Below are 19,616 nucleotides of genomic sequence, written 5' to 3' on the forward strand. Positions count from 1 at the left end.
CGATATCACCCAACCTGTGTTGGTACTCACTTATCGACCTAAGAAGAATGAAAGGGTTTTTGAAAAAAAAAGATTTTTTTCTTGAAAAAATACTTTTCTTTTTTCTTTTTCTTCCAAACCGTCCCAGGCATGGGTAGAAACCAGCCCCTACTCCCTAGGGAAGATTTTGCCCCAACCACGGGGCCAATCCGACCTGGTTTTATGGTTACAGCATGGGTACTCACTGTCACCTAATTTAAATTAGATGGCTGCAAGGACATTGCACACGTGCGTTTCCAAATTAATTGTCAGCACTCTCAGTGCTTCCTTCACTTAGAAAAACACAAAAAGAAAAAAAGACTGTATTCAGGGGCAGTAGAACATGCTGCATTGAATGTATATCTAAGTCCCAGAATCAGCCAAAAATCTGCTGACTTAATGTCATATAATGTCAAAATCCATTGAATTTTATATTGGTATGTATGTTCACAATTTTGAATCAATCAGGGAGATGTCTTTTTGGCTCTATTGTACCAATACTAGGAGTATGTGCTTACTTACCACTCTCTATAAAGTTTGGCTGAAGATCGAAACTCTGTTGGGCCTATCGATATGAGCAATTGTACTCTGATTAATAACAAGCTCTGACTATAGAGTAAAGTTGGGTAGGAGCAATGAAGAGTTATATGTCTCCTTAATATATCTTTTTCCTCCTTGTTTATACATTTTTGCAAATTCAATTAAGTGCTCTCAAATTGTATTTGATTATTGATGATAAATGACTTATAGTGTTGGAAAGAAGTGAAGGGAAGCATTAGATGATGTACCAATGATGATGTAAACATGTACCAATGTTTGTAACTATTAATTACTCTCTTTGGTTGTTTATCCTCCTTCTTCTATTAATGATTTTTATGCTTTTATTTATATTATTTGAATGCAAAGAAATATGTTGGACTATATGTTTTGATTTTATGTAATATGTGTAAAGTTTATAATTTAAACTAAATCACATTAATAATAAAAAAAGTATATCTACAAATGTTACAAAACTGAACAGGAAAAAACAAAATCAAGCATCGTATACAGGACCGCTGCCAGGGCCTTTCCACCTTTTCAAATGATGCCGGCCTTGAGCCTCAGGGGGACCCCCTGAAACTTCTCCTATGTTTCCAATCTGCATGTTTATAATACAGCAATAGATTACTTAATTGGCTGGAGATTTGCAGGTCGTCATGTGGGCATTGCAGCGCTTGTTTACAAGTTTCATTTACTGGACCCCTTCAGGCCATCACTTGGAAGTGGCAACTTGAAAGGCTCCAGCAAATGACGGTTTTAACACGAGTGCTGCAAAGCACACATTTAAAACAAAGAGATACACCATTGGGTTAATGTCTGCCGATTATCACTAGATGGCCAGCAAGTGGTGAGCTGAAATACTAAATGACCACTGAAAAGCTATAAAGTTTTCTTTAACAGCAAGGGTGATAAGGAGGAACCAGAGTTAAAAGGAACCGAGGTGATTATCAGTGGGTAGTGTTTCAGCTCCCTGCTGGCTGTCCATCTTGTGATAATAGGTGGCTATTAACCGCTGGGTGTATTTCTTTGTCTCTGTTATGATGTATGTACACCAAGGTCGTCTCAGACTATTTTCAGCTCCAAGGAGAGACCTCCAACCATTATGTTGAAATGGGCCCCGCAAATCTTCAGCTGGGCCTGATCGTATGTGAGACTGCCCATTATGGGAAAGTGGCACACGTGATGCACAAACATAACTCAGAAACAAAAGGTGACTCCCAAAAAGCTTGACCTTCGACTCAAGCCCAGAAAAATACATTTTTTAAAAATGTTTTAGGACACCCCTTTGATTGGAAACAAATGATTGGAAAATCAATTCCGTAAATACAAAAGCAAAATTATTCAGAAAGAGCAAAATTATTCAGAAAGAACAAATGGAGAAATATATATATGTCATCAATTATCACGCAAGGAAATTAGCAGGACAGGATATTTCATGCTTTGGTATGTCCTATATAGCTTCCGTTTACAACATTTTAGATCTCTATTGGCATTTGCACTTCAGGAATGTAATATTCCAACACAGGTCTTTTCCTTTACACATATATATGATGTGGGGATGTAACCCACGTAGTAACACATTCCGTTGTAACATGGCCACCAGGTTTGTCTATCTGCAGATGCATGTTGCCCTTTTAGACAAAGACAATTTCCTGAAGAAAAAGGTTTGCATTTGTGCTAATTTGCATAACCATAATGCCTTGCTGTTGTGGCTCAGAACTGGAGGTGAACTTCCAGCGATGGCTACTAGGTGGCGTTGTGGAAAGTGTAACTTGGCTCAAATGGGCTTTCCTACTTTCACATTTCAGGTAAAAGTTTGACATACTTCTGCTTTAACAAGATGCTTTCCTGTAGCTATTTTTATTAATAGAAATCGGCATTACTGCTCTTAAGTAGGGCTGGAAAAGTACAAAGAATATCCAGCTCTTTAAGGTGATGGGTTCACATGGAAGCACATTCTGTGTCTTGTAGTTACGGCTCTTCAAGTATCATAATATAAAGAAAACAGATAAGAATGAGCCACACAGAGCTCAGCATGCATGTGGAATGATGTGGTGTAAACCCACACTAAGGCTGGACTGTTTGTGGTTAGACCAATGGCTCTCCACAGCTGCTCCTTGTGACGGTCTTCAGTCAATACTTTTGTATTTGAAAGAACAGCGAATGTGTGCATAAGGCTCCTGAACCTGGCTCAGGATATGTCCTGGGATGGTCGCATTCAAAACAAATACAAAACACCTCATACCCCACTATCATGGACAAGAACCTTGTCAGACTGAGCTGTGTTCTTTTCACAGTATTGCTGCCTGCAACCCTTCTCCTTCTCATGATACACTGATGCACTGAGGATGTGCAAGCATGCTTCTGAGCTAAATGTAAACTCATTGTTAACCTGCGGATGCAGCTGGGCACACCTTTCACATGAGGAGGTATGAATTCATGAGGGCAGGAGAGCACAAGCATGCTGTCCACCCTCACTTTAGCAAGCAAAGTCATTAGTCTAAGCCTCCTGTTCGCGATGTTTTACAGCTGAAGAGAACGCTAAGAAACATTCAATTGAATTTGTATAACTAATAGGTGTCTGGCTTCACCTTGCAGGGCAAGTCTGATGATAGAAGTAAAAAACCTTTTGGCACAAACCCAAGTTTTTGAAGGGTCACTCAAGAGTGTACAGACTCTACACCTTCCTGGTGTGCATCAAAGTGTGCATGCTCGTGTTCTTTGTCTCTGGACACTTCGGCAGCCTGCCGGCTTCAGAAACAATTGTCCATCTGGATTTGCAGAGCTCCTTGGTTGTGCATCTGCAAGTAGAAGAAGAACTCATCAGGCATGTTGTGCATGGCAGGCTTCGGCCTAACATCATCATAATAGTGATGGAGAATTGGATTCCGATGAAGGTCCTCGTCGAAGGGCCAGAAGCCGTAGAGCGTAACCTTGTTACACAGCTCCAGGGCAGCACTGACTATCATGAACCCTGACGAAAGCCTCACAGCCTCCACCCCTGCTGCTTTCCAGTAGATGGCCAGCTTTTTCATGTAGTCCGGGTGATAGTAGAGCATGGTTTGATTGAGCCCAAAATCCTCCAGTGTATAGTGAACTTTGAAGGCGATCGGCATGTTGGATGGGGATGAGAACGCCGGCATCAGGATGTAAGCATTTTTGTAGGCCTGCATGAAGTCCCCAAATGACTTCCTTCTGCTGTTTAAATTTTCAAACCTGAAAATAACAAAATAAAGTGTTATTTAAGCATTCATAACCACAAACCTCTTTAAGGAGTTGCAGACAATAAGACCACGATGCACCTGTCCTGATCTTGCTGGCATGGGAACGTGCAACTACTTTCCCTCCCTCCCCTTTTCTACAGATGCATTCTGATGCACGCAATGCTTCATAGTGAGGGAAGCATGTGCTCATCCTCATACACTCCCTGCTGAATGTTTTAAGTCTGTGCATGTATGTCTCCCAATATGTAGGGTAAGATGGGATTATTTTATAAAGTGGCTATCAAAGTATTTTTATGATCTTGCACTTGGTCAGGAGCACTTCCATCTTAGAGTTATAATTCTATGAAGAGCATATTTGTAATGTATTTACATTCTCTAGGTCAGGAGTCTGCCACCTGCGGCCCTGCAGATGTGCTAGGCTATGACTCTGATGATCCCTCACCATTGACTTTGCTAGCTAGAGCTGATGGTACTTTTAGTTCAAAACATCTAGAGAAGCAAAGCTATATTTTTGTAAAGCTGGTGATTGGACCAATTTTCTTGTATGTTCCCTTGTTCGGAACTTTTTTTAGGCATCAAAAAATGCTCCACCAGAAAACAAAATAACACGCTTTCGCTTTATTTTTTAGATCCAACCCCAAACTCTCCGAAAAGCCTGGTGGGCAAAAGCCACATCTCTGGAGGATCCCTGGATCTGCATAATTAAGAAGGCCTCTCCAAATACCAACCAGCATATCATCACCATCATCAAATTACTACACTTTTGGTAAAATATCTTTGAAAAAAGTGCATTTACATAAATAAAAGATGTTAACTCTTTCTTTAACATATCTAATAATGTGACCACTGAAGAGCACTTTCTCCTCCCAGACATGATGCGTCTTTCATCATTTTCCAGGATGAATACGAAAGTGAGCTCTTTCAACAAAATCAGTACAAGAAGGTCTTACTGTCCTACAAACCTGGCTACTTGGGAAACAGTCAACCATCCCTACTTCTTTGGTGATGCTCAATGTGATCCACCAAGGCAAGGTTGCCGTTACAATCCTCCCTAACTAGCAAAGTCGACAACTTGAGGTTATTGTCAAAGCTGAATGCATGACATAGTAGTTTTTAAGGCTAGTAGACACTTTTCTCTTGTTACCTCCTTCAAACACTCTTACCTTTCTCACCCCAAATGGTAGTCGGTCACAGAGGCCCCCATCATAGCCATTTGCCCTCACTTGGCACAGACACTATAGCACCCAAGTGACGATATGCATACCAACTTCTTCGCTATCAAGTAAAGGCTGCAGTTTACTGAATCTTCCATCATAAAACCACACACTTTGAATCCATCATGTGGGACACATCCACCTTCTCCACTGCCCTCCTTCCCTTAACTAGCCTTGAATCTATCAATAGCAGCCACTGTAGACTTGAAAATCAAGGTTTAGTGTATTCCGATAAGGAAAGTCCACCAAGGGGCTATTCTAAGTCTGATAAATAACACATAACTTGTACTGAGAAACCTATGTTTACAATGTATCTTGGCCCCAATGAGCAGTAGCATGCGTTACAGAGAACATGTATTGTGTGAGAAACATAGTGAGCATAAGCTGCTGAACATAGGACCCTATAGTGAGCGGGGTTTGGCTAAAACAGATTATAGAAACCGAGCTGTGGTAGGCTGGCTGGACACTATACAGAGAGGAATTTGGTTGAGACCACATATTAAAAATTAGGATGGGGGTAGGTTGTTAGGGCACTTGGTGAATAGGGTTTGGTTTGAAACCAGACTTCAGAAGTCAGTATGTTATAGGACACGATGGTGAGTGGGGTCTGGCGGAGGCCAGGGCATTACAGAAACCAGGACGTGGTAAGGTGGCGGGAAAATGTAATTGGGACAGGACTAGACTCAATATTGTACAGTGAGTTTTTATATATGTCCATTTTGAAAAATGATGCAGGGATAAATGGAGTAATTCATGGAATTATTGTGTGCTGAAATGTCTAGCGCAAGCCTGAGAAATGCAGCGCACGCGTGTAAAACATACGCATACACCAGTTCACTGATTCATGGAAGGCCCTGCGCGTGGCTCACCTGGGACCTGCGCTGAATCCGCGCGTGGCGCACACATCACTGCGACATCCCGAAAGCTGTGTGTGAGTCGCCCAGTGAAGGCGCAACAACATCCAGCGCACACACCTAAAAAGGGGGCAGAAAAACGCAAATTGGGAACAACGCGCAAAAATGTGGCCGTAACGGGGAAAGTACAGCAGTGAAACCCTCGCAACGCCCACACGCGCACTAACAACACGTATTCATGGAATTGAACAGGGCAAACTGCACACGCCAAAAGACGTGCAAAGCCAGAAACACGTCCGCCACGCGAAAGCAGGCGGAAGCGGCCCGGCGCAGCATAAAAGCACGCACAAACAACAAGCAAGCATATACAGCTACAATGAATGTCCCATTCCTCGCAGCAGTGATCGTGGAACACCACAGGAGGAGGAGGCTAGCCATGCCCTGCATTTTCTTACTCAGGACCAGCCTTTTTGGGATGCCTGATGACCAGGTCTATGGCAGGAATAGGTTTCCACCTCATATCATCCTAGACCTGGTCACTGAGTGGGAGGATGACCTCACATCACCCACCTTGTGATCCCAAGCACTGAGCCCCTTGGAAAAGGTGCTCAATGTCCTGCATTTTTTGGCCACTGGGTCATTTCAGCAGAGAACTGCCATAGTTGGGGGTGTCTCACAGGCCATGCAGTCATGGTGCCTCCACCAGGTGTTGGCAATCATGACTACACGCCCATCAGTCCGCAGGCACATATATATGCCCAGAACACTTGCAGAAAGGCAGGCCCTTGTCCAGGACTTTTACAGGATAGCACACTTCCCCAAAGTGCTCGGTGCCATTGATTGCACCCATATGGCCCTACGTCCACCTAGGGCCACTGAGCACATCTATCGCAACCACAAACACTGGCATTCCATCAACGTGCAGGTTGTTTGTGATGCCAAGGGAATCATCACCTCTGTCTATGTAAACTATCCTGGGTCCACCCATGACAGTTTCATATTCAGAATGTCAGCCCTACACCGGAACATGGAAGCTGGGAGGCATGGCAACACATGGCTCATTGGTGAGTACAAATGCCTGTGCACATGCATGCATGTCACACACAGACAAATCCACAAACCCAACTAATGACAATCATTATCACCTCCCCAGGGGACAGTGCCTACCCTCTGAGTACCCACATGATGACTCTAATACGGAACCCCACCACACCACCCCAGGTAAGATTCAACGCAGCCCATATTGCAACCTGGGGCATAGTGGAGCGCACATTCAGAGTGCTCAAGTCACGTCTCCGCACCCTTGACCGCTCTGGTGGGCAGCTACTATATGCGCCCCTAGTAGTGTGCAGGATCATTGTGGCAGCATGTTTCCTGCACAACATTGCAACCCGGTGGGGCGTACTGGTGGACATGGTGGTGCCCCCACTTCCCCGGAGAGGAAAGGGCATGTGGCAAGGCAGCCCGTACCCAGTTTGTGGCTACATTTTTCACCTAAACGACTCCCCGCGCCCCTGTGGAGTGCACACAGGCCTGGCACATTCCAGGTGACAATCGATGATGATAAAGGGACAGTCAACTGCCACAACCTTAACACTCTGAGAATGTGTCCTTGTAATTGCAGCATTGTGTGCATCCCTAAACACAATCCCGTGTGACCAAAAGACACACATGCAAGCTACAGATTCCAGCCCCCATGCAAAATAGCACATCAAAATATTGGTATGTCACCTAAACCTCCCTCAATCCCATGTCACCCACCCCACACACCATGCCATGGCATGCAATGTGAAAACCTCAATAAAAATATCAACACACATGACAAGGCTGTCACAAAGCACACTGTTACAAATGGAAACAGGCCACAGACAATCCCCTCAGACACGGACTCTGAAGAAAAGAATGAGCAAAAACATCCAACCTATACTAAAAGTATGTAAATGCATTCCACCAAAGGTCTGAACACCAAAACCTCAAACCTTTGGTGGCATGCATTTCAGGGAATTCCAAAAAAGAAAAGAAAATGCGGGTGCTGCGGGGTTGTCCCGCGCAACACCCCGCTCACTACACCACACAGTACAGTGAGTGGTGTTAGCGGCCTGGAAACCCCTGCTGCTGCATAAAAAAAACAAAAGAAAAAAATGAGCCAGCGGCGCCAGTTCACGATCACAAAAGTCAATGTGAACGTGTGCAGCAGGGACATAGCATGTCTCAGAAGGCAAGTAGTGTGTGGGTGGGCGGATGTTGGGGTGGGGTTGTGTTGTGTGTGTTGTGGGGGTGTGTTTGCAGGGCGATTCAATTCATGTTAGCATGGGAAATGCATGAACCCACAGTGTAGCATACATTTTCCATGTGAACCACTCTGCTGTGGACACATCTGCAATGGAAATATATTGCTGATCCTGTGAAACATCATAAGCAAAGCCAACACAGGACTATCAATTTACCAGCATAACACATCATTAACACAGGACCCAACAGTGACAATGTCAGACAGTGAGTAAACACCACAGCACAAGTGCCTCAATGTGGCATTGCTACCACACGTCCCCCTACCATCATGAGAGTGGCCTTGACAGCTAAAGGGGGCATGGGACCGCATATAGCATGCAGTGCATCAACAATGTACACAGTCAAGGCAATACATGAATTATCAAAATGAAATCATGCACAACCAACAATATGCACTGGGGAAACCATCATGAATCCCTACTAGGGGTGTATACACAAGTTGGACTTCAGACTGGCCACATATATGACGGAAGTCCAATTCCTCTGTGTAAGTTACTGTCACACGGTGCCATCCTTGTGAGCCCATGGAAAGGGGAAGCAGGAGTGGCATATGTGTCCAGACCCCAAGCCACAAACACGAGACAAGCCTGTATGGGTCCAGCCGGAACACACAGTGGATGCCATTGGATGTCACATAGTACCACACTGCAACATAAATGCACAATAGACAAAAAATAAAAATGGCCATAGTGGACCTGGGGGGAGGGGCACCTAGGAGGGTGGAGGTGCAGGGTGCACCTCAACATCCACATGTGTGGATGTTGAGACTAAAAAAACAAAAATCCTCCATGGCCTCATGGTCTTCACAGCATTACCTGAGTGACCCCCTGGTTGTACATCAGAAGGTGTGAATGGCACAGGTGCCTGATCACAGATAGCCCCAGCAAGCCCCTCCGTGGCAGCAAGCATGCCGGCCTGGTGAGCCTGGTTCTACATGAATATGGCACGGAGGACCCCATGCAACACCTCACGTGTAACACAGAGTTCCTCCTGCAAGTGTCACAATCAGCCCCTTGTCTCACCTGTTTGTCCTTTGTCGTTTTCTTCTTTGGAGATCTTTCTTTCCCGGACGTCCGGGACTTGTACAGGTACGGGAGGGTATCCTCTGCCTCCAGTGTGAGGACCGAGACCAGCCTCGACGAGATGGGAGTTCAGAAGTCCAGGAAGGTAAGAGATGGGCAGTCAGTGTCCGGGATGGAACTTGGAACCAGGAAGGGGTTTGTAATACTCACAGAGAGCAGAGGACTGGCAACGAGCACAGAGGAACAGGACAAGGGTCCAGGAAGGAAGAGGAAAGAGTGTCCCTCAGGCTGAAGCGTAAGGGTGTGAAGGAGTTCCCCCCTTCTCACCTGAGTTCGATCCTTGCTGGATTTCTTTATCGATTCCTTCTTGCGGACTGATCAAGTCTCTTCCGACTCCAGCGTGCGTTCAAAGTTCCTGGATGCAAGGATCCAGCAATCCGGGAAATTAACAGAGTTGGCTACTAGCACACGAGTCCAGGAATCAAGAAAGGAAGGAAAGGGACTAGGAATGGGGTAGGCTGGAAGAAGCAAGGGAAACAATACCGCGAGCTACGGAGCACACGTCTGGTTGCTACTTCGCAAATGCATTGAGACGCGCAGAGCCGCAGGCGGCGTGGTCTATTAATAGAACACGCTACGTCCAAGGTGTAGAGCGAGGAATGTGTTTCACAGTGGACGGCCATGTTGGAAGTACAAGGGAGTGTAAGCCCCGTTGAGACAAGGACCAGGAAGTCCAAAAGGGGCGTGTTCTGTAGTTCATGACAGCATGCCTCCTCCGAAGACCCGTTCCTCTGGGTTTGCCCGGGTGTATAAGGTGAAATCTTCTGAGTAGTCGAGGGGCCTTGAGATTAGAAAGTGGTCCAGGTTCTCTTTCACTAGGAGGATAGCCTTTCCATTCAACCAGGTATTGAAGCTGACCCCATTTATACCTGGAGTCACATATTCGGGATACTTCATATTCCAATTGGTTGTTGACCAGCAGAGGAGGAGGTCGGCAGGATTTCCGGGAGGATTGGGTGTAGGGTTTTAATAAGGATGTGTGAAATACTGGATGAATTTTCTTCGAGGAGTCTGGTAGTCTGATCCGGTATGAAACTGGATTGATAATTTCCTTGATGGGAAATGGACCATAGTACCGAGGGGCCAACTTGTTTGGCCGTAGATGTCGAGGTAGTAATTTCAAGGACAACCAGACTTGATCACTGATTGCATAAGAAGGACCTGGTCTTCTTTTAGAATCTGCATACCTCTTAGTCTGTGTTCTGGCCCTCTCTAAGTTTTCTTTGGCCTCCTGGTGTACGTTGATGAGGGTTTCTATCCAGGAGTCGACAGTAGGTACTAGTGTAGGATGAGGGAGAACAGAGGGTAGAACCGATGGATGGAAACCTTGGCTACAATAAAAGGGACTGGTCTCAAGTGCTGAATGATGGGAATTGTTGTAGGCAAATTCAGCCACGGGTATCACGAGCGACCAGTCATCCTGAACCTTGGTGGCGAAACATCCAAGATACTGCTCCAGGGTCTGATTAGCACGTTCTGTGGCCCCGTTGGTTTGGGGATGTTAACCAGACGAGAGGGCGCGTTGGATTCCCAAAATGCGACAGAGATGTTTCCAGAATTGAGAGACGTATTGAGGTCCTCGATCAGATATGATCTTGGAAGGAAGTCCATGTAAACGGAATATGTGTTCCAGGAAGATTCCAGCAAGCTCGGACGAGGATGGCAGCTTACACAGGGGTGTAAAATGAGCCATTTGAGTGAACAAGTCTATGGTAACCATGATGGTCATGTATCCTCAGGAAGGTGGTAATTCCACAATGGAGTCTGTAGCATTGAATTCCCATGGCCTTGTTGGCAGTGTAGGTTGCAGTAGAGGACCCGCCGGTCTCTTGTTATCATGTTTATTTTGACTGCAGACAGTACAAGCTTTGATGTACTGCTGTACGTTGGTCTTCATTCCAGGCCACCAAAACTGTCTTTGTATGAGACACAGGGTGTTGGTTATGCCACGATGTCCGGAGTGAAGGGTATCATGACAGAGGTTTATTATTCTTTGTTGCAATTTCTGTGTAGGAATGACCAGTGCATTGTCCTTGAATAAATATCCTTCCTTAACTCTTAGGTTCCATGGATTCTTCCTTGAAATATCCTTCCAGAGGTCAGAGGATTGGGTTTGCACTCGAATTTCTTCCAGGAGGTTGACTGCTTGAGCTACAAAGATCGTGTAGGGAAACATCTTAGGATAGGCCTTTTCTTCAGTAGTTACATAGTCAGGACGTCGAGATAAGGCGTCAGCAATCATGTTTTGTGATCAGGGAACATGAGTGATTTGAAATTGGTACTGGGCAAAGAAGTAGGCCGAATGCGCCTGACGACGTTTCCTGCACTCCAACGACTGTAGAATTTGAAGATTCCGATGGTCTGTGCGGACCTGAACTGGATATCTAGCACCCAGAAGTAGATGTCGCCATTCAGTGAAGGCTTGGCGGATGCCTAACAGTTCCTTTTCCAGGACGGAATAGTATGTCTCACTGGGAGTCAGGGTTCGTGAGAGGTAAGCAATGGGGTGTTCCAGTTTATCCTCAAGTTCCTGCTTCAAGACCGCTCCTATGGCGTAGTTAGAGGCATCCGTTTCCACTAGGAATGGCCGATTTATGTCAGGTTGTGCCAAGATGGGGGCTTGCGTGAACTCTGTCTTTAAACGTTGGAATGCCTTATCTTGCGGTGTAGACCAGATAAAGGGGGTGTCTTTCTTCAAGAGGGCAATGATCAGCTGAACGATCTCAGAAAAGGTAGAAATGAACTTCCGGTAGAAGTTGGCAAGCCCCAGGAAGGATTGAACTTGTTTCACGGACGTAGGAGCGGGCCATGCCAGTATGGCCTTTACCTTTGAAGGGTCAATACCAATTCCTTCTGGGCTAGGGATGAATCCTAGGTAATGAACATAAGTAACGTGAAACAAGCATTATTTGGGTTTGGCTAAAAGTTTGTGTTCACAGAGTTGTTGTAATACTGCCTTTACATGTTCTTCATGCTTTAGAGGATCCTTGGAAAAGATCAATATGTCATCCAGATAGACAATGACGAAGAGGAATAACATTTCCAAAAAAACCCTATCCATAAAACGTTGAAAAACTGCCAAAGGGCATGACTAGATATTCATAGTGACCAAAGAGTGTTCTAAAGTCTGTTTTCCATTCGTCTCCTTCCCGAACACGGATCAAATGATAGGCACCCCGGAGATCCAACTTCCTGAATATTACGGCACCTCCCACAGCTTCCAGGATATCCGAGATCAGGGGCAGTGGGTACCGATTTTTGAGGGTGCATTGATTTAAGCCACGATAGTCGAGGCAAGGTCTGAGTTCCTTGGTGTCCTTCTTGGGAACAAAGAACAACAAAGCACCCGCTGGAGATTTTGAAGGTCTTATGGTGCTGTTTTCAAGGTTGGTATCCAGGTATTCTCGGAGGGCCTTTTTCTCTGGTTCGGAAAGGATGAACATTCTGCCGAAGGGAATCACTGCTGAGGGATGTGAATCTATGGCACAGTCTTCAGGTCTGTGAGGGGGTAAGGCCTGGACTATGGCAGTTGAAAATACATCAGCATATCCCTGATAGGCCTCTGGCACTTGTATGATATTGGAAACCATGAGTGGTGTTTGCTGGTCTCTTAGTGGTTCTTTAGGGGGTGTCGAGGAGGTATCCAGGAATAGACAGTGGGGCATACAAAACTCTGAGCCTAGGAATAGTGATCCTGCTGTCCAATTGATATACGGATTGTGCTTCTGTAACCAGGGCATACCCAATACCATGGGGTAATGAGCTGACTTAATGATGTCGAATGTAATCCGCTCTTGGTGATGGTTTATGGAAAGCTGGATCTCTTTTGTCTGCAGGCTTATGGGTCCTGAAGTGAGGGATCTTCCGTCGATTGCTTCCACCAGCTGCATGGTGCTTCGTGTCTCGTACGGAATATGATGACTAACAACCCAGTCTTGATCAATGAAAATTCCCATAGCTCCGCAGTCTACCAAGGCCAGAATGGCATAGGTCTTATTCTTGGAGGGTGACAGGAAGGCCTGTAGTATCACCAAATTGTTTTGTCCAGGAGAGTTCAAGGATGGAATTGATGTGGAGAAAACCTCTCTCCCGAAGCTCTGCTCCATCTAGGATCGGGAGCTGGCGTTTCCCGAACGCCGAGGAGGGGCTAGAGGACACTCCCTAACCAAGTGTTTGTCTGAGGCACAATACATGCACAACCCCGTATGAATCCTTCTCATTCTTTCTTAAGGGGATATAGGTCCACGGAAGGCTCATATCTGCATGGGTTCTGGTTCAGAGACTGAGCCTGGGTTTGTGTCCGTCTTGGTGGTACTCTCAAAGGACAGCTTCGAAGGATTACCTCTGGATTTCTTCTTCTCTGCCTTCCTTTCCTGGATACGGAAATCTATTTGCATGGCAAGGTCCATTAGTGCCTGGAATGAGTTTGGGCGAGCCACTCTGGCCAACTCATCCTTAATCTCCTCATTCAATCCTCTCCTGAAAAGGGTAAAAGTCGCCTCAGGGGACCAATCAGATTCCTTGACTAATTGCTTGAATCGGGTAACATAGGTGAGCATATCCTGGGATCCTTGCTGAAAGTCTAACAGGCGTTCCTGGGCACTATAGACCTGCTCTGGACGGTCAAACATGGTCTTAAGGGCTTGTATGAAGCCATCATAGTCTTCTAGGAGAGCATCGCCGGAATAAACGAGGGGCGTAGCCGAGGTTAAGGTGTTTCCTGAAAGGTGGGAAATTATGAACCCCACCTTAGCCCTGGGAGTTGAAAAGTAGTAGGGCTTAAAAGTAAAGTGGACGAAACATGAATCCAGGAATCCGCGAAGGGTTTTTGCTGACCCATCGTATTTGTCCACTATGCCGCCCAGCAACACACTTTCTTTTGTGGCAGAATCACGGGATAGAATTAATTGTTTGAGAGTGGCGTTTTCCGCCTTTAGATTGTGCACCTCGGTTGATAGCTCTTGCATGCCACGCATCAGGTCCTGGACAGCCGCTTCCATGTCCATATCGAGTTCGGTCGGTTGGCGTCTCAAACTGTCAAGGAGTTCCCCACTTCTCACCTGAGTTTGATCTTTGCTGGATTTCTTGATCGATGCCTTCGTGTGGACTGATCGAGTCTTGAATAAGGCTGCACGAGTCTCTTCCGACTCCAGTGTGCGTTCAAAGTTCCGGGATGCAAGGATCCAGGAATCCGGGAAATTAAGAGAGTGCGCTACTAGCACACGAGTCCAGGAATCAAGAAAGGGAGGAAAAGGACTAGGAATGGGGTAGGCTGGAAGAAGCAAGGGAAACAATACCGTGAGCTACGGAGCACACATCTGGTCGCTACTTCGCAATAACATTGAGATGCGCGGAGCCGCGGGAGGCGTGGTCTATAAACAGAACACGCTACGTCCAAGGTGTAGAGCGAGGAAGGTGTTTCACAGTGAGCGGCCATGTTGGAAGTACAAGGGAGTGTAAGCCCCGTTGAGCGAAGGACCAGGAAGTCCACAAGGGGCGTGTTCTGTAGTTCATGACAAAGGGCAGCACTATAGAATGCCAGGAAGGAATTAGGAGCCGATAACATCGGAGAAGTAGCACAGAAAGGAGGGAGGTAGTCACAAACACACTTGCCGAGAACTCGGAAGGGTAGCGTTGAGACGCGCAGAGCCGCGGGGTGTGTCTGTTTTCTAGGAATCAACGGATCTTTTGTAAACACTAGTCTGCAGGATTTCTGTGGCGCCGGCCATGTTGGGAGGATAGCAGATCCAATGTTGCGGTGCACAATGGACCATGAAGTCCAAAAGGGGCGGAAACGGCGAATCATGACAGCAAGGGCGCACGTGTTACACAGAGTTCTGCCAGGGAGGACTCACGTGACAGTCGGACCTCCTCCCGGCTTGCACGGAGTTGAGCGGAGAGGGTGCGTTCCAGCTGATCCATCCTCTGTTCTGCCTATGTCTCCTGGCCCATGATGAGAGCAGCCAGAGTAGTTCTGAGGGAGGTGTTATCTTCCCTTAGGGCTTCCCTGTTGGCCTGTGCATCAGCAGCAATAGCTGAGCGCAGATCCACCAGTTCAGCCCGGCGCGCCCTGTTGGTCCCCCTATCAGGGGGGAGAATGGAATCAGCCACACGTTCCATGCCTTGAGCCAACATCTCAATTGCTCCCCCCTGTTGCTGTGCAATGGCATACATGGCATTCTCCCACCTAGTGTTCCCCGGTGGCGCATGGCCACGGCGTTGCTGGGCACCACGCCTGTTGGGCCCAAGGAGAAGTGGTCCTTGCTTTGCCGTCACAGCCTGCGGCTGAAGGACTGCATTCCTCTGTCGATCTGCTGCACCAGGAACAGGAGCAACTAGTGTGGAGTGTGACTCTGCACCCGTAACCACCACAGGCCAACATTCCAACACTGACTGGCCCCTTGAGGGGTCTACCCTCACTGCAGGTGTGGCAGACAGAACAGAATCCATTGCAGAATCACTCACCGTCGACGGCATGGATTCATGAGCATCCGATTCAACATCAGAGTCAGAGAGATGCTCAGAGCCGTTCCCAGAGGCAGGCCTGGACAGGATGGCCTGGAGCACCGAAGGATGTTCGTGGCCTACCACACCATGACCAGTGGCGTAACACAAAATGTGGGGGCCCCCCTGCGAGACCTCCCAATGGGGGCCCCCTAAACTCTGCCCCAACATAGGTATGCCCCGCCCACCAGTTTAGACCATGCCCACCACGATATGCTGCGCCCATTCACATTTGCTCCACTCGTATATTTACGAGCCATTCGTCCCACTCATACCTTGATGAGCATCTGCACTCAAGTACAATGTTCTCACTCTTATTTCTCCCTGCACTTCTCCCTCTCCCCGTTTTTCTCCTTCTCACTCTCTCTCTTCTCTTTCCCTCCCTCGCTCTCTCTCCCCCACCCACTCTCTCTCGGTTTCCCTTTGTCTCTCGCTGTCTTTCTATCAGGCCAAGAGGTGCCTTTCCGGTGCACCTCGTCAGCCGGTTCTAAACTGCACACCCAGACTAGATGTTCTAGTAGTCAACCCCACCAGAGGAATCAGGCCGGTAAATAAATGAAGAAACACGTCACATGCGCAAAACTAGCAGTCCCATGATTACATGATTGTCTTTTGAACTTTAGCGCGTGCCTGCTCTTCTCTGCGCTTGGCTTTGTCGGTATACCTACCCTCTGCTACACGTAGCTCTGCTTCATCAACTTCTACCGTCCACACACCCCACCCTACCATATACGTCATATAAGGTAAAAAACAAAGAACATCTTGTTTTCTAGCAACGAACCCATTCACATGTGTATCAAGTCAAGTCCTAAAAATTAAAGTGGGGGACTCATCAACAAATGCAATAGGAGGTGATGTCACCAGAAATTAGCATATCAAGGTGAAATATGCACATTTCATTAAATTGGCTTTGCATAACCACCCAAATTAAACAAGACAAATGGCATTTGTCTTTCATAAAATCAACAAACACACAAAAGTTATGAGGGGATATTTTCTTCGAATAGTGTTTTTGAAAATTTTAAAAGGTGTGAATGTTTTAAACTTCAAGAACCAATAAAAATGTTTTCCCTGGGACTTGCAGTACCGAAATGAAACATTTCATCTTTATTTCTTTGCCATTTTTCATCAAGTTATATAGTGCAGTGGTGAAGTGTCTGGCCTACAAACCTGACAACTGTGGTGTGATCACTAAGGTCGGATTTAATTCATGAATTCAAAGAGGACATTCAATAGCTGGGGGGGACTGAGTACACCACCTGAATAAAGTGGGTGGACTCCGTCCCCCATAGTGGTTTTTAAAACTTTAAATGGTGTGCATGTTTTAAACTTCAAGAACCAATACAAATGTTTTCCCTGGGACTTGCAGAACCGAAATAAAACATTTCACCTTTAGTTGTTTGTCATTTTTCATCACGTTATAAAGTGCAGTGGTGAAGTGTCTGGCCTACAAACATAATTAACAAAACTGATTAAGTGCGTGCAGCATGTCCTTTGCAATGATTTGCAAAACGTTTTTTTGGGGGGTGACGTTTCCCCCTGTAAAACGTTTTTGTGAATCAGGGCAGGGTAGCAGGCCCATAATATTTTACACTCTCAACCAATAAAAAGCACCATTTCCAACAGGCTTACGTTACACATGTATAGTAGACATGGTTGTCCCTTAACTCAATGTACAGTCATAATTTACTACCACACGTAGGAGTAGCTTTTGCATGGCACCTGTAACAGGCTAATTTCAAATGACGCTCTCAATAGCACGACGCAGACTGCCTTTGTGACCACGTTTGTCTTCACCACCTGCTCAACCGCATATGAGGTATTTTCTTTGTGGTGTGGAAAAATGCATGCGACTATGTGCTATTTGTAGCTCCCTGTCCCTTTTTAACTGCCTCGGTCAGAAAATACTCCTCGGTCACTGCGTGCAATCAGTAACGACGGCCTTCATGTGGGAATATGGCGCCAATATTGCGCCCATCCTTACAGGGATTCCTGATGGATTATCAAAGGCAGTGAGAATTCCGTAGGCATTCAAGCCTCTCCACATTCACCAAAATAGATGGGATATACATGCTGTTGCTTGAGGAAACCCAAAGAGCGTATTTCCCACTCTTATCCCATCAGAGAAAGCTTAAACAAAATGGCTCTGATCATCGAAAATGCACCGAAAATGTGTACCCGCGTTTTTTTACTGATCCCTGCAATTTTAAAGCACTATTGAGAATGTTAATTTAAAATGAGGCTATACATCCTTACCTTTGCCAACCATAGCCATGAAGTCCGTGAATATTGTTGCGGGTCTCCTATTTGACAACCACACGTCATTCGCTATATATCACGTAAACATAGGCGGATGCATGGTAATGGTGATTTAAAAAAAGGATAATCTCGGATCGAATTTAGATAATGCGTGAGGAATAATGAACAGTGTTAATGCATCTCCTTCGAATAGGTGTTGCCAAGGTACTTTTCTCCGCAGGGCCTGCACTTTCTTTTTTATTTTTGATGGTTTTCTGGTTTCATATTCTAATGGCATTTAGTTACGGGAGGTAATATTTCTCAAGCAGCTATTGATAATTGCACACATTCAGAAGCGCACAGACCGAATAATGTACAGCATTAAAGGCGTAAGATCAGTTGAGTTTTCAAACGGATGAATTAACATGAGCTGCTCTGGCGTGCTCTGCTAACCGTGGAGCGTTATTTAAAATCACGCAAGATTAAAAGGATGACCCCGTGAAATTCCACATTAGGTCTATGGATTTGGAACAACATCGAAGGAAATGTAAAATAAACCCCATTTCAGACAGGTCATAGGCCTCAGCAAAACACTGCATGTCGGAATGTGCTGTTGTGACTTGTGCTGTGGCAGAGAAACGTGGGCGTGCTTGCGAGCACCCCTCCCTATCCTAGCCCGGCCAATAGAGTCACGCATGCACCATCATAGTAAGGCTGCCCCTGCTGCTAAGTTAAAATAAAAAAAATAACCTTAGTTGACGACGAGTCGACGTTAGTGAAGTCCCAAGTTCCGACCTTTCAAACTGAAGCCTCAGTAGATTCTGCCTGCCGAATTACAATGGATTACCACCCGGGCCGGCAACACACACTATAATCCAGTGTCTCACTACAATCATGCGTAGTGTGTCAGGGTGCGGGCCGTGTGACTCGCTCTCGGCTCGTGCGGAGGCAGGGCTAGCTTGCCAGCTGCGCATGCGCTTTGCAGCATGATGCAGCCCACGCGCAGGCTCAGCTCAGCAAATCTGCAAGGCAAGTTAGTGTGCCTGCCTGAGCCTACCGAGCGACAGTAACTGTGAGTGTGACCACTGCATCCCAGGTGCCGGGTCCACTGCAGACAGTGCAGACAGTCAGTGCAGCACCCCAACGGCACCATAGACCCAGAGACAGAGGGCCAGACCGTAGTCTCTCTGGGTTATATGGTGCCACTGAGGGCTGCTCTGACTGAGAGAACACAGTGATATTGCTGTGCTGGGACTGGGAGAGGCGGCCCCTTTCAGTGACGATGGCGTGGGGGCCCCCGCAGCCCCTGGGCCCCCCCGCACCGCGGGGGCTGCGGGTGCCCCTGTTACGCCACTGACCATGACCACCACTGGTGGATGGTTGGTGACCTGAACCCTCCACCCTGTCTGCCATCTCCTCCTCCACTGCTTCTGCTGCATCATTACCTGTAACAAAAAAAAGAAAATAAGCACACATGTCAGCAGCACATACCACACACATAGACAACACATTATTGAGGGCCAACACATGAAGCAGCCATGTCACACACGACACAAACTGTGGCATGCATGCAGTGGCAATGAAATGGAAGGGGACCCTGAAAGCAGACATGGATGCGTGTCAAATGCGAAACCCACACATGTACTGTAT

At 46.5% G+C, this 19,616-nt stretch overlaps 1 protein-coding gene across 2 annotated transcripts in view; it reads right to left on the reverse strand.

Moving 5' to 3' along the window:
* Positions 1 to 19,616, reverse strand: part of LOC138567210 (alpha-2,8-sialyltransferase 8F-like) — a 364,915-nt gene that overhangs the window by 112,666 nt on the left and 232,633 nt on the right. Inside the window, exon 7 of one of the 2 annotated variants that reach the window (XM_069645190.1) lies at positions 2,403 to 3,774. The exons of the other annotated variant lie outside the window; for it this stretch is intronic. Coding sequence (XP_069501291.1) covers positions 3,312 to 3,774 — 463 coding nt within the window. The 3' untranslated portion in view covers positions 2,403 to 3,311. Of the gene's footprint in view, positions 1 to 2,402; positions 3,775 to 19,616 lie in introns of those variants that run through there. 2 annotated transcript variants of the gene reach the window in all.

The sequence above is a fragment of the Ambystoma mexicanum genome, chromosome 1p (genome assembly GCF_040938575.1).
Source record: "Ambystoma mexicanum isolate Mex_15411 chromosome 1p, UKY_AmexF1_1, whole genome shotgun sequence".
Classification (NCBI taxonomy): domain Eukaryota; kingdom Metazoa; phylum Chordata; class Amphibia; order Caudata; family Ambystomatidae; genus Ambystoma; species Ambystoma mexicanum.